The following is a 14,521-nucleotide window of genomic DNA, read 5'->3' on the forward strand; positions in this document are numbered from 1 at the left end:
GTAAACGAACTTCGTGGCATAGTATGATCTGTCGTCGATCCCGTGTTTGTTCTGGCGTTCAAGTATTTACTTTAAATTGCATATGGTTTGTTTTTCTTTGCAGTACATCGGTACTCTTGATGTGCCACGGCCAAGCAGCAGAATCGAAATCGTGGCAGCGATGCGAAGAATTAGGGTAGGCTTAAACATTAACACCATTCACCTTAAACTCAATTAATTAATCTATAATTAATTAAATTAAATTAAACAAAAACAACAACTCCTTGTCACTCAAATTTCACACGAATTGTTTCCCTGACATTCCCTTCCTATTTTATTCCCGATAATATCTCATTTTATTCTTGATATATTTGCGATGTACGTTTGAGTTTAGCATATCAGAATCCGTTTGATTGTTAATTGTGACCATCCGATGGATTACTTTAAAAATGAGACATTTTTTTGACTTGACTTGCCACGTGCATCTACCGCATACTGCGTGCCCTGCACGCATGGGGCCGTCACGTTTCACGGCACCCGGCTATGATTTATTTTATTTACTACTGGGGTGACAACCCTTCTCGCTCTGTGTTTGATGTCTGTTTACTCCAGTTCTTTAAAAATGACGCGGCCATATAAATTATCTATGTGGTATAAATTTTCAAGTGTGATAATTTTTTAAAACTTAGCTGTGAAAAGTCAATGTTCAATTGCTCATTGTCTGCCCTGCCTTCCAATAACACCCATTCTCCATGAAAAGTTGTACTTTTGTTTGTTTGTAAATTTACTCCATATGCCTCATGTTTTTTATTTTCTGTATACCCTCAGGGAAGTCAACTTTTCTCTTCACATATTGTATGAGCTCTATTATAAGTGCCTGTCCAATAAAAGCACTCTCAAAAATATTGTATATATCGCTATTATATCTTCTGTCAAGTATGACCACATTTCTCCACTCCCATACATCTGCATCAAGGAATAGGATGTCTGAGCGATTTTGGCCAAATATATTCTATATATTATATAATCGATCATTTTCATGATATTTTCATCAGAATGAAGAGTGCTGTATACTTTAAAATTCTCTATTTTAACTGGAGTTAATTTTCGCTCAAAAAAAACTTTTGGCGTGTTTTCACAGATTTTTGAAGAATTTAAATGCAAGATATAGGAGAAAAGGTATATTTTTGCTGGATTTCGTTTTCACTGAATCGCCACTCCAGCAAAAATAGTGAAAATAAAGTATTTTACAGTAAATTGCATAAAATTACTAGACCAGATTTGAAAAAGTAAGTCCCAGAAAAATATTCAGGTTTTTGATCATCAGTGCATCTGTTAAAACTTTTTTTTGTCTCTGAATATTAGAAAAAATAAAATCTAATGAAAAATTAAAGCACCTTTAAAAACAATTTAAAAATAAACAAAAACATGTGTGTATCAACATTAGTATGATAACGCTATTGACAGACACATAGTGGATGTTGATGCATTACTGTACTTCCTGAGTGGTATTCTTATAACCTTATTATTATACTAGTACATCTTTTCCCAGCGTGTAGTATTGTTTCAATGGGAGATAACAGCCCAAAATGGCAAAAGGAACGTTTCACGGTGTGTACAACACCGGTAGTTTGCGTCTGATCAAATTCTGCCTTGTAAACCTAGCAATTGAAAAAAAACTCTGATCTTCTGATCTGTTACCACTCTTGGATTATCCAGGATATGGTCTTGTCATGTTATTTTACTGGCTTTAATTAAAACGCCAAGGCCAGCATTTAATGCAGACTTCTGACGACAGACATAGACAGACATACGGTGGTTGTTTGTCTTGCAAGAAACCATAGATGGGCGGATTTTGATAAAGCAACTTAAATTTTTAGTCTGGCACATTTCGTAGTACACTGCGTCAGGAAGTAAACTTCTGAATTTATAAACACCTAAAACTGAAGGACAATACTAAAGAATGTCAGCTATTGTGAGGATACACCTGGATGATTTTATAAGGCAATCCTATTTGGTATCTGCCCATTTTCCAAATCAACTGTACTCGTCAGACGTCTCATTAATCTTATGAACTTTGCTGCTCTGTATTAAAAAAGTATGATGCTTTTGATTTCATGAGATGTTAGTTGGAAATAAATCACTAAATTTCTTAGAAGTGCAAGTGTGAAGCTAGATGACTGGAGTTAAAGTTGAGGTCTGGGGTGTTTTGGATTATATTTTGTGAAGTATTTTATGTGCACATTAAAATTGTAGGAAATATTTACTAAAGTTCCCATTTCAGTGCTTTCATTTCTGCTTTCCATTTCAGTGCTTTCATTTCTGCTTTCCATTTCATTGTGGATTTGAGTCAGTGTTAGTTGGTAACATTTGTAAATAATTTGCAAAGATTCACATTTGATATTACCACGACTCGCAGCAATTCGGTGCAAGTGTGAATCACCTTCTATTTCTCACAATTTGATGAAAGTCACCCCAAAAAGATCCCCAGATTCCGAACATTTCAAACGATGAAAATCCAGTGGCTCCAAGTAACTTTGCTGGATTCTGTCATAGTTTTATGGTCACTTGGTAGTTTTAGAGTCACACTTGGTAGTTTTAACCACTAAATCCCATTTATTGCTAGCCACACCACTTAGTATTTAGCTTACTTGGCAACTGTTTATTTTGTTTAACCCATTCATTGTAGATAACTATATGCCACGGCAGAATTTGTTGAATAGACTCACATGTTTTTGTATATGATTCTTAGCATTTGACAGGGTTGTGTTACTTTAAACATAAACACGCTTGACCAAAATGGTCTCTGTCCAGCCACCCCTAGTGTTACCTTACTCCTTGAGTTGCCGTTTATCACTGGAATGGTAGACATACAGATTATGTGATGAGATGTGGTGCAGACACGTGGGTTTCATTATGAAAGGTTCATTAGATGCAAGTTAATTGTGATATTTTTATCTTCAGAAGTAAAAAAAAAAAAAAAGGACAGGAAATCCTATACACTTGAGTATTTGAAAAATTCTCTTTGAACATGAGGAGATTATATGGAAATAATTTAATAGTAAACACCCTTCCTTCTGTAAGCAATGAACTTCCTGACCCCTTGACCTGTGCTCCCAAGATCAACTTGTGGGCGAGACCATTTGAAGTATGGGTAAGGCTTGAAAAATGGAGTGAGGAGGTGAACATTTTGTTCATTTTACTATCTCTAATTATGCAAACTCAGAAAAAAAAACATTTATAATTTTTTTTCAAGTTTCAACATTTCAAATAGTCCAACCCTAGTCATTGCAATTATTAATTTTTGTTATTCAAATTTCCAACATTTTTTCAACCGTGAACTGTGACTGGCTTATTGTATCATCATTCCTCATTCAAAAACTAGCGATTGTCTGTCTTGATGTGAATTGAGATGGAAAACTTATGCTTGAATGAAGTGTAGAAAATGTGAATGAAAGTACGGTTAGATCCTGTAACTGTTCATTATAAGAAGGGACATCCCAATGAAATTGTACATTATTTGTGTGTGTTTATAAATAGTTGATAAACAGGTACTGCTCTGTCAGATTCATGGGGTTTTATATACCTTTATTATTGCTGTTAGCTAAATGCACTAATTAATTAAGAATTTCTAATTGTGAAAATTTACCACTTTATTAAACCAATGATAATTAGTATATGCTAACGAGAAACAAAAAGTTGCATTTCAAAATGTACAATTCCTGAACACTCATACTATCAGATATATACCTAGATCATAACCCATCAATGAAATTGTATAATTGTGCGTTTAAATGTGACTTCAGTAACAAGGGTTGTTCATATGCAACATTTGTGTTGTATGTTTCTATTTTTGAGCAATTTAAAAACTCTATAACATTGTACTTATAAAAACACATAACACTTTACTATTTTCTGAACTGGGAAAAAATGAGCTGGTAATTCCAAATAGTTTAGAAATCAACAAAAAAAGTTGTGAATTTGTACACGAAAAGTTTTTTATTTTATAGGACTGAAACCATTTACGCTATGAATTGTGTACGAGATCCCCTATATTTGTTTCATTTTTAAGGTCATTCAGCTCAGAATGAAGCAATCACTGTGTGAAGTAAACAGCCCTTGAGTTTAAATGAAAACAAAATTGGAGCGATGTCAAGTGTATCGCATTATTTTCCATGTTCTGTATTGTTGAGAACAATTCACGGCTATGTATAGTACTCTTTTTTTTTTACGTTCACCTTTTGTGTTGAAAATGGAATACTTGTGTACTTGTTGTGGAGTTTTACTGTGATCCTGACCTCGGCTCTAAAGAAATGTCATGGCATAAGAGCGTGGGCCTTTTAGTTTCATGAGACATTGAGAGTTAGTGTGATGTTCTTTTAGCACATTTAATATTGGGGTAAACAATTTTTCGTAACTTTCGCAGCAGTGTCAATAGCACATGTAGCGTGCGTTGAAATTTCCTTTAAACAAACAATGTATTGGATCTTGTATTGAATATGACACAACACTTAAAACAAAGTCTCAGTCATTGTGACAGTAGTTTTTTCGTGAGTGAATGTTCCTGAGATGGGAATTTACCCTCCAAAGCAATCAATCTCTTACTAGTAAATGAATATATTATCTGTGACTCATGATTTTACAAAAAGCATCAATAACTGATAAAAAAAAAAAAAAAATAACAAAATAGATTCTCCAACTAGAAGATGCCAAGTTGTAATTGAGTGACAGGCTGTTTTTCAAGAGAACCGTAATTATCCGCGATACAAAAGATGAGTTGACAAAATCTGAATCGTAGGGGCACTTGATCCAAGGTAGTCATTTTGACCAATCATGCATTGATGTCCATTGATGAAAAAGTGATCATAGTTTAGTTGACTCCGAACAATCTTCTATGTCCTTATGTACCAATTAATGTTGTCCAATAGAAAAAAAATGCTTCACATTATCGTTTAAGGCATATTTGAACTCTGTGCTTGTTGAGAAATGGAGCCAGCGTAGGATAGTTAAAATTCCTCGTTTAGCAACATTAAATTCTGTTAAAGCCAAGTGGCCTTTGATGGCTCTTGATAGAGCAGATCAAAAATATATAGGGCATATTTTACGGCTTTTAAATGCCTTGGTGTAAATGCCCAGCATGTAGAGATTAATATCTTGATGTTAGTTGACCTGTTTTGTTTCGGGATGGTCGAATTAGTGTGATGTATATATATATATATATCCACTTTTCTCCTCTGCCAAATACCACTGGCATCGTGGCTCATTTGCAATATGTCTCAATATGTCTTTTATCCAAGCATAAGTCACCATATTTGAAATTTCTTGACGAAATGTTCTTCCATATAATGCAATTATGTGATGTTTTAGAGCGTTACTAGATGCCCTCAAACCCTACCCCCACTATGATGTATGTGAAGTCTTATCTCTCTAAATGGGGTGGCCATAATTCCAGTCAAATTAGGAAAAATGTAGAACTGAACAATTTATCTCAAATGATTTAAATTTTGAAACTGTGTGACTAAATTCTATTGGTTAATTGAGAAGCTGGTATGGCAACCCTTGACATAAAACACAGCAATTAATTATAAAAGTAATTAAAAAAAATTCACTTACATAAATTAATAATGTATTTTAAAACTGGATGCTGTGCAGTCTCTGCTGAGAGACCTCAGAGTTTATCACACTTTTGAAGAGTATTTTAATCAAAGTCGCATTACAAGTATGCCAGATATGCCCTTATTACTCTAATGCTGAATTCCTTGCTGAATGTTGTTCAAGATTCTCTAAAACAATTACATGTACGTGTTTGTTTTCAACTGATTAACCAATTTTGTTTTCACAAACATGCATTTCTGTAATGCACATATGCTTCTGTAACTACAATGCTCCATTACTAGTTAATTTTAATCCACTTGATTTTAGCTAATTTATCTACCCTGTATTTTAGCTAATTTATCTACCCAGTATTTTAGCTAATTTATCTATCCTGTATTTTAGCTAATTTATCTCCTCTTGATTTTAGCTAATTTATCTCTCCTTGATTTTAGCTAATTTATCTACCCTGTATTATAGTTAATTTGTCTACCCTATATTTTTGCTAATTTATCTACCCTATATTTTTGCTAATTTATCTACCCTGTATTTTAGCTAATTTATCTACCCTGTATTTTAGCTAAATTTTCTACCCTGTATTTTAGCTAATTCAAGATGAAGTAATTCAGCAATACCTCTTTTTTTTTAATGAGGTTATGTTCTGATGTAATAACTGGGCTGTTGCTATCAATTAAAAACCAATAATTACATGATACAGTGTAACAGACAAGTCTCCAAAGTTTTGTTTATATAAGCTACTCATTCAGGTTTACTGTTTTTTAGCCACTAAGATTTTATTTGCATTTGTCAGCTTGTAACAAATATTTTTTTTTGAAATTCTTATCTTTTAACTATAGGGGTTATACCTAAAGTTCATATGTCAGTTATTAGAGTCTATACTACTGTTGTGTTGAATTCAAAACCCACTTATGTTGAACCACTTTCACTCACATCCTGTAGTTTAAAATAGGTCAGCTTACTCGGCAGGCATCGCTAGCTCCGAATCGTGCAAAATTTGGAAAATAGTTAACCCTGCTGGTCAGCTACTGAGATGTAAGTCTTTGTTTTTTGCTCGGTGGTCCTGGTTGTTGCAATGCTGCAAATAATGTTTAATCCCATGCAATGTTTTGACACCACTTTTAAGTATGTTTGTTCGATTTCATGCATAATACAGGATATCTCACAAATGGAACGAAACGGAAGTGAATGTAAAATGGTTTATTGATGTCTTGAGGTGATTAGATATATGAATCAGTGTAGTAAAATTTATTAAATATTCAAGATGTGTAAACGTTTCTTGTTGAGTAGCTGAATAATGGGATATAACCCTCTTTTCATAACTTTAATTACCGGTTTCATGTTGATGTGAAATTTACCCTCCCAGGGGTGTGAATCCCCTCTGTTCAGCTGCTTTTTAAAATACATTTGATACTTTCCTGTTTTTTTTTTTCAATGGTGATGATATTCACACCACCAGATTGCTCTGTTTGTTCATTATTCTATATCACTGTAGCCACTGTTTTCCATGGCAACTGTCTCTGTGACTTCCTGATCCATATGTGTTTGTCCTCGTCCTGGGCTGTGCCATCTGTGTTTGTCACTATATTCATGTATGGAATTAGTGCTCAATAACGCTATAGTTGTATTCATTATTCTTTTATTTGACAGCTTGCAACGGCGCCTGATCATGAAAGCTTAGTTGAATTTCCATTTGTTCGGCTTTAATTCGTCTCATCTTTTTCCTCATCCTTGTTTCATTTCTAATAGTTCACATGCATATTAATTACTATTTGCTCAAGGTTGTAGCAGACTGAAGTTTACCTTTTGAATGTGAAAATGAATTTTTAGTTCACAGAATGCAATTTTTTTTTTCAAATTTGTGATAAAGTATTGTAGTCAATTATAAAGTATATCCATTTGGTTCAAAATTAACCAAGAAATGATTGAAAAAATATATAAAAACATGAAAAATGTTACAAAATTATCAAAGAAATTAAAATGTTGGACCAAAATTTTGGAGGAAGAATTATGTCAGTTGTATTTGAAGGATTAAGTCATCTGTATAGGACAAGTACATGTTTAGTAGATCTTATCGTCATAAGATTTCATCTCTTCAGATGACTCTGATCTCTTGTTAGTTTCCGTTTCTCAATTTGACCAAATTTTCTATAGGTAATTTTAAAATGTCCACAACAATGTACTTGTATATTACCACTTACTTACATCTGTGTTCATCATCTGTTAGTTATTGTTGTTCCATGAAAGAACCATCTGTTTCTTGAATCTTCTGCGGTCTTAAGTGGCTAATCTCCCTTTCTGGCTTAGACTATAGTGTGTTTTTTGTTGCTGGACCACTCAGCTGCAGCTGTGTTCCACTGTTTCGCTGTGAATAAGAAGCATGTGTGTTAAATTGGCAAGTTTAAAAAAAAAGCTGATCATGTTTAAAATTGACGCTTCTGATGGCCATGACCAATTCTGTTCAATGTGGTACAATTGTAAATATTCATAGGCGAGCACGTCAGTTTTTCGACATGAACCGCCTTACTTTGACGTAGTAAGATGTTCATCAGCTGAATTGTGTCTAAAAATGATATGGTGCCTTAATATGGAATGTGGTTTGTTGGAGTTAATTGGATTGAATAGAGGAAGGCCGGCCATTGCATTTTTTAACATTTTTTAACGTTATCCGATATTATTATACATCTGTCACCATAACGCCTTAAGTTACAGCGTGCCGTAATTTTGCGGTATTTTACAGGGTATTATTATCCTACCTTATTAGGAAATGGGAATTACATACGTAAGCGTCCTCTAATAATAAAAACAAACATGGCTGCCACCACCAGAGTTTGACCAGATTCCACACAAAAAAAGTTTGCTGATTCTGTTCTAAACATTTTGAAGTTCGGCATTCCCATGATGCATCCTTGAAAGGAAAAGATGTATAATAATAAGGTTATTATGAGAATACCTCAAAGTATGCACTAAGACAGTACGCCGCTCATTGACCTCTGCTGCGCGTAGGTCGATACTCCACCTGTACTGTACCTGTACTATAATTTGTGTTATTCTCGTAATAACCTTATGGGCAACTATTTGGGAAGTTTGTTTTTCTCCAATGTTATCAATATTATCGTCTAATACTGACTGAATACACATCTCTGTTTGGGCAAAAGAGAGGCTGTGACCAACTACTAGAATTAGATATTATTTATTGATATTATCTGAGAAAAGACATTGCAAAAGTCGATGTGGTAGTTGAATGAAATGTCTAACTTAGACAAATAAACGATAATATTGGATAAAAACAAAAATGAAGGAAAGTATAACTTTGAACAACTGTTAGACTTGGATATAATATTATTGATAATATCAGGAAAGAAATGTAACAAGATGTGATTTCATTAGATTTTTGTAGACTGTAAATGTTTGATAATTATTTTTATGGCAATGTTACATCTTGATGGTGGAATACCATATTTTGCTATACTGTACAACGACAAGTTGAGTGTAAAATATAGAAAGAGGTATATTATGAATATTATTTTCACTGAATCATTCCTTCAGCGAATATAAATTCCAAGCGAAAATAGGTATTTTACAGTATTTGTAGTCCAGTGCTTATTGAAGCACACACACAACCAAAACCTAACATTTAATTAAATACGACTTACTTTGAACCTAGACACAGCCTTATCTATGACCGCATTTCAGTTAACAAAAAAGCAATCAAGCGGTAATGTATTGTAGCTTTCGGTTTTGCAAACAAAATAGCAATGTAGAGTTCAAATAAAACAGTTTGTAATGCATACGCAGTAACTTGTACGAGGAAACTTTAAAACAGGAACTATTTACTTCACAACTTATCTGGTTAACCTGATGGTACGAACACAATGACAGACTGCCACACCGCCAATGGCAGTTCTGATTTCATAAGATTAGGGCTTTTTCTCGTACTGTAAAATCTGTATTAGAAACCGCGGCTTCTATTAAAATGGTACAATGCAACAGAGGGGATGTGGCTTCTAATAGAGCATCTACACATATGAGAAATGATGAATTTTTGGTTCTCAATTATTCAAAAAAATTGGGTGCGACTTCTATTAGGGATGCGGCTTCTAATACAGATTTTACGGTACTAGCTATATATAACACAAAATGACATTTCGATCAAGACAAATAAGCAATAGGAAATTATGTTCATTTAGTTCAAAATAAATTTATTTAAAATAGTCTGGGACAAACATTTTGACAAGGTTTACCTGGAATAAATACTTGTGTGAAATGTATCTTATCTACAAGCTGATTATTTCTCAGTATATTATTTCCTGCCACTATTCCTTTGACATTACTATAAGCACCTGTTCTGCTGTTGATGCGGCTTCTCTTAACCCAGATGAAATATTGACTCGCGTATTCATGAGCCGTAGATGCATATCTTGCACATCTGAAAACAGAATTTTTCACTGCAATGAATTTTTACAGAGGTCACTTCCTATCTGAAGAACCCCAGTGAGATATCCAATGTAAATTTTCTCTAGCGTAATGTACGAACATTATCTTGATTCAAACAGTTTGAAGAAAACTTTCCACACATAGGGTATAGGACACTTAAACGTTAATCACTTGCCCGTGTCACTGAAAACCTGATCCGTAATAATTTATTTCTAGGTTTTGTAAAATGACACGATATGTTTAGGTTTCTGTAGGCGCACACCCCTTTGACATTGATCCATATAAATTACAGCGTTTCTGTGCAAAACTTGAAAAGACATCTTGTCTTAATTTCATAGTTGATATTTTGCTTAATGAGTTACCACTTTTTTGTTTGGAGCTTAGTCCCCAGTGCGGAGGGGGAGGAGGAGGTTGGGTCATAGATAAACTTCACAAATTGAAGTACCTATGCATGCAAAAAGAAAAAAAAACTTTCAAAAAACGCCTTTTATTTCTGAACTCAGTCTTATATTTTTTTCATGTTATGAGTTATGACCTTTCTGTGTGCTGTGATAAAAGTATCAGTAAACCTTTAATTAATTTAGGTGAAGTTCTAACATCCCTCTCAGAAATTACGCCTTTTGCTGAATTAAATAGCGGAAATAAAGAGTAACTAAAATAACATGCAAACTGAAAAGACATTGTAGTCCACTTATTCACCACTCCTCACATGAGAAGCATTGCCTCCAGATATTTTCTTTTATTTCCTACTTTGTCGCGTTTATCCTACAGCAACCCACCTTTGAGATTTATACATTAGATGCACGGAGACGTACATTCCACTGGAAATTTACATGAAATCGTAATATGTGCAACATTTCTATGCACAGAGACGTACATTCCACTGGAAATTTACATGAAATCGTAATATGTGCAGCATTTCTCGATAACTTGCATTTGTTTGAAAATGAGCCTTGGAATAATTGGTTGCCCAAACATTGATTCCATGGGAAATAATTTCCATATGATTCCCCATAGAATAAATGTTATATTACAACCCAAAGTGGTGGCCATTTTGAATAGCAGTTGATGAAGTTTGGGATATTTGGAAAGCTATTGTAGTGAGTATACACTTAAATTGAATTGCAATGAAATGAAGTCTTATAACTTGTGACGTCACCGATTATCCTACCTTTGAACTTGGCTTATGGTCACCTTTAGCCACTCTCCTATGGAGAATTCAACTACCATACAATGTATGTTAAAAGTCATGAAAACATACATGTATTGTTTAATATTTAGTATTACCAGTATTTTTTAGTAGCAAACATGATTTTTTTTATTTCTATCACATTTGTGATATGGAAACTGATGTAAGATTAGTCACTGACTGTTTTAGTGCAAGACCAGCTTATACTACAATGCAAATGATCATTTTATTTTAACCTTTTAACCACCAGACTTTCTCACCCATTTTTTGTTGCACTTTTTTAGCTCCGCTGTTGACTTTGTCGAGCGGAGCTTATCATATGAGTGATTGTCCGTCGTCGTTCGTCCAATTGCTTTGATATTACATATATAGGTACTACATGTGGACCTCTCTCAGATTTGTTCATTTCATAATGATATCTTCAATTCTCTAATTTTGATGAATATTTTTGTAATTTTTGGTAAAAAGTGATATTTTCAACTTCTTGTTAAAAATCGCAAGTCCAATTGCTTTGATATTACATATATAGGTACTACATGTGGACCTCTCTCAGATTTGTTCGTTTTGTAATGATATCCGTAATTCTCTAATTTTGGTGAATATTTTTGTAATTGTTGGTAAAAAGTGATATTTTTGACTTCTTGTAGAAAACCGCAAGTCCAATTGCTTTGATATTACATATATAGGTACTACATGTGGACCTCTCTCAGATTTGTTCGTTTTGTAATGATATCCGTAATTCTCTAATTTTGGTGAATATTTTTGTAATTGTTGGTAAAAAGTGATATTTTTGACTTCTTGTTAAAAACCTCAAGTCCAATTGCTTTGATATTACATATATAGGTACTACATGTGGACCTCTCTCAGATTTGTTCATTTCATGATGATATCTTTAATTGTCTAATTTTGATGAATATTTTTGTAATTTTTGGTAAAAAGTGATATTTTCGACTTCTTGTTGAAAACCGCAAGTCCAATTGCTTTGATATATTATACATGTAGGTACTACATGTGGACCTCTCTCAGATTTGTTCATTTTCTAATAATATCTTCTGTTCTTTAATTGCCATGTGCATTGCTAACAGCAGAGCTATCTCAGCCGACAGGCTTGAAATAAACCCTAATTTTGGGGCCAACAGAGAAAATTTGAGTCAATTTTTACCCTAAAAATTGGCTATTTTAGTCCCAATCTTCACAAGGAAAGTGTAGACTATAAACGGGACTATTTTGTGAATTTGTGATGAGAACTGGTGGTGAAAAGGTTAACCATCTTTATTTATTTTTTTTTAATCTCATTTATTTCTCTATAAAAGCTTGTAGTTTGTTGTAAAAAGAGTAAAAAACTATTTTGGTGTTTCTAATCATAGAAAGTTTGTTTTGTAAATATATAGTAATACTCATAATGTACATTTCAACTTTTTTCTCCGTTGCAGTGTGGAAAATAGGTAGCTTTAACCATTTTTGAAAAATGTGAATATTGTATTTGAGGAATTGAAAATATTTGTCAGGCTATGCTGGAAAAAATAATTTTGCGAACTTAAATATTGATCATACATGTCAGTTGTGTCGCCATGGCAATCAATCATACATGTATATGCTCATTAATGAATGTTATGCAGCGACTGGCATTAAAATGTCAAGATGACATGCTTCAATAAATGTTAGTAATTCTGTCAGAATATACATCATTTTGACAATTTTAATGGTACATGCAATAAAATCTGAATGATTGAGCTTTGCTAATACGAGACGCATATTGTATAACTAGTGTGTAAGATTAAAAAAATAAAATAAATAAAATTGTTTCTGGTCAGTGAGCCTGTCAGTTCAGAGAAGGTCATTTGCGACTGTTTCTTTCTGGACTTAATATTAAATTAAAGGAAAAAAAAGCCCCAAAACACACAAAAAAAGAAAATATCATTTTTATCTACCTCTCAAGTTCAGAAACAAACTTTTTAAGCCTATTATTAATGTGAATTGAATTCCATTTAATGGCATATTAGTGAAATTTTAACCAATTTGCAGTGAGGTATTTTTTTGTTGGCATGGTAACATATAGAGATGAGAGCGTGGCTCTAAAAATGTCATTATTTTTACAGTTAATGGTCTACTCATCTGTATCAATATCTGATAACATGCGTTTAATCATTTTTTAATGAGAATAACCATGATATATTGAAATATTTATTGTGGCTATCTGTGACAATTTGTAGTCTGATATAAATTATCTGTATTGTTGTCGTGGTTACTGTTGTTGCTGAGAAAATTAGAGATACGACTTATCCTCAAAGAATTCTCCTGAATTCTCGATATTACTGATGAAATCTTATTTTGGATTGTCCACCCATAGTACTGTACATGTATTCTTGCTGCCAGAGGTTTGCTTTCGCTTTGGGATTTTATCTTGCCCTTGAGTGCTTTAAATTATCCCAACAGTAATGTAATCTCTGGTGTGTTGAAAAAAACATTAAATCTTTTTAAATTCAATTTTGCTGGCGTCATCAGTTACTTAGGGAACCAGCAATGATTAGCTCCAGATAAACTTAGACCTGTACTTTGGTTTTCTCAGTTCACATGTTTCATACGTTGTTCATTCCAGCTGTAACAACGCAGTATACTTCTTAAGAATAAACATGAAGAAAATTTAGTAATTTTATATTCTCCTGCTTTGAAAACTGATAATTAGGATCGTGACACCATGTTGAAGGAAGCATTATTGCTTTTTCTTCTTCTACTGTTCCAATTTCCTGAAAAGGCAATCTGAGACACTGACAGTAGTGCTGATTTTATAGTCGGTTTAGTTTGAAAATTCAAATTCTCAAGAGAAGGTGCAACATGTAACCGATACTAATTTGATTCCTTTTTATCAGTAGGCAATGCATACTTCAGTGAAGATTGCATTTGCTCACAAAACTGTTTGAGTACAGTAGAAGCATTAATTATTCTCTAGGTTTAATTTTGCTAGTAATTAAAATCCGCAGAGTCAAATCCTTGTGAACTTGTAAAATAACAATAGAACTCATTGTTTCGCTGGCAAATTAAAAACCAGTGCTCAAAATATCATGATGGTGAATTAAAATGCTTGTGAAAATAATTGTGTTTACAGTACTGTATTTTTATATTGAGTCCCCGATATTAAAAATCACTTAATTGAAAATGAAGATAATTCTGGTTTTCTGTCAGTGATTGAATTGTGATTGTTCCCTCAATCTGCTGCGGCCCAGAGGACCTTGCTTTGATTTTAGTGTCTTTATAGTCAAGTACAACATTTGAAATTCTACTCAGAGATGAATATGTTTTTGACTC

General features: G+C 33.3%; 1 protein-coding gene across 1 annotated transcript in view; it reads left to right on the top strand.

Annotated features, from left to right (window-relative positions):
• LOC100367384 (carboxyl-terminal PDZ ligand of neuronal nitric oxide synthase protein-like) overlaps positions 1-14,521 on the top strand; it is a 61,125-nt gene that overhangs the window by 734 nt on the left and 45,870 nt on the right. Inside the window, exon 2 of the mRNA XM_085492248.1 lies at positions 104-175. Within this exon, the coding sequence (XP_085348374.1) occupies positions 104-175 (72 nt within the window). The remainder of the gene's footprint in view (positions 1-103; positions 176-14,521) is intronic.

Source organism: Saccoglossus kowalevskii, chromosome 17 (genome assembly GCF_978046115.1).
Source record: "Saccoglossus kowalevskii chromosome 17, keSacKowa6.1, whole genome shotgun sequence".
Taxonomy (NCBI): domain Eukaryota; kingdom Metazoa; phylum Hemichordata; class Enteropneusta; family Harrimaniidae; genus Saccoglossus; species Saccoglossus kowalevskii.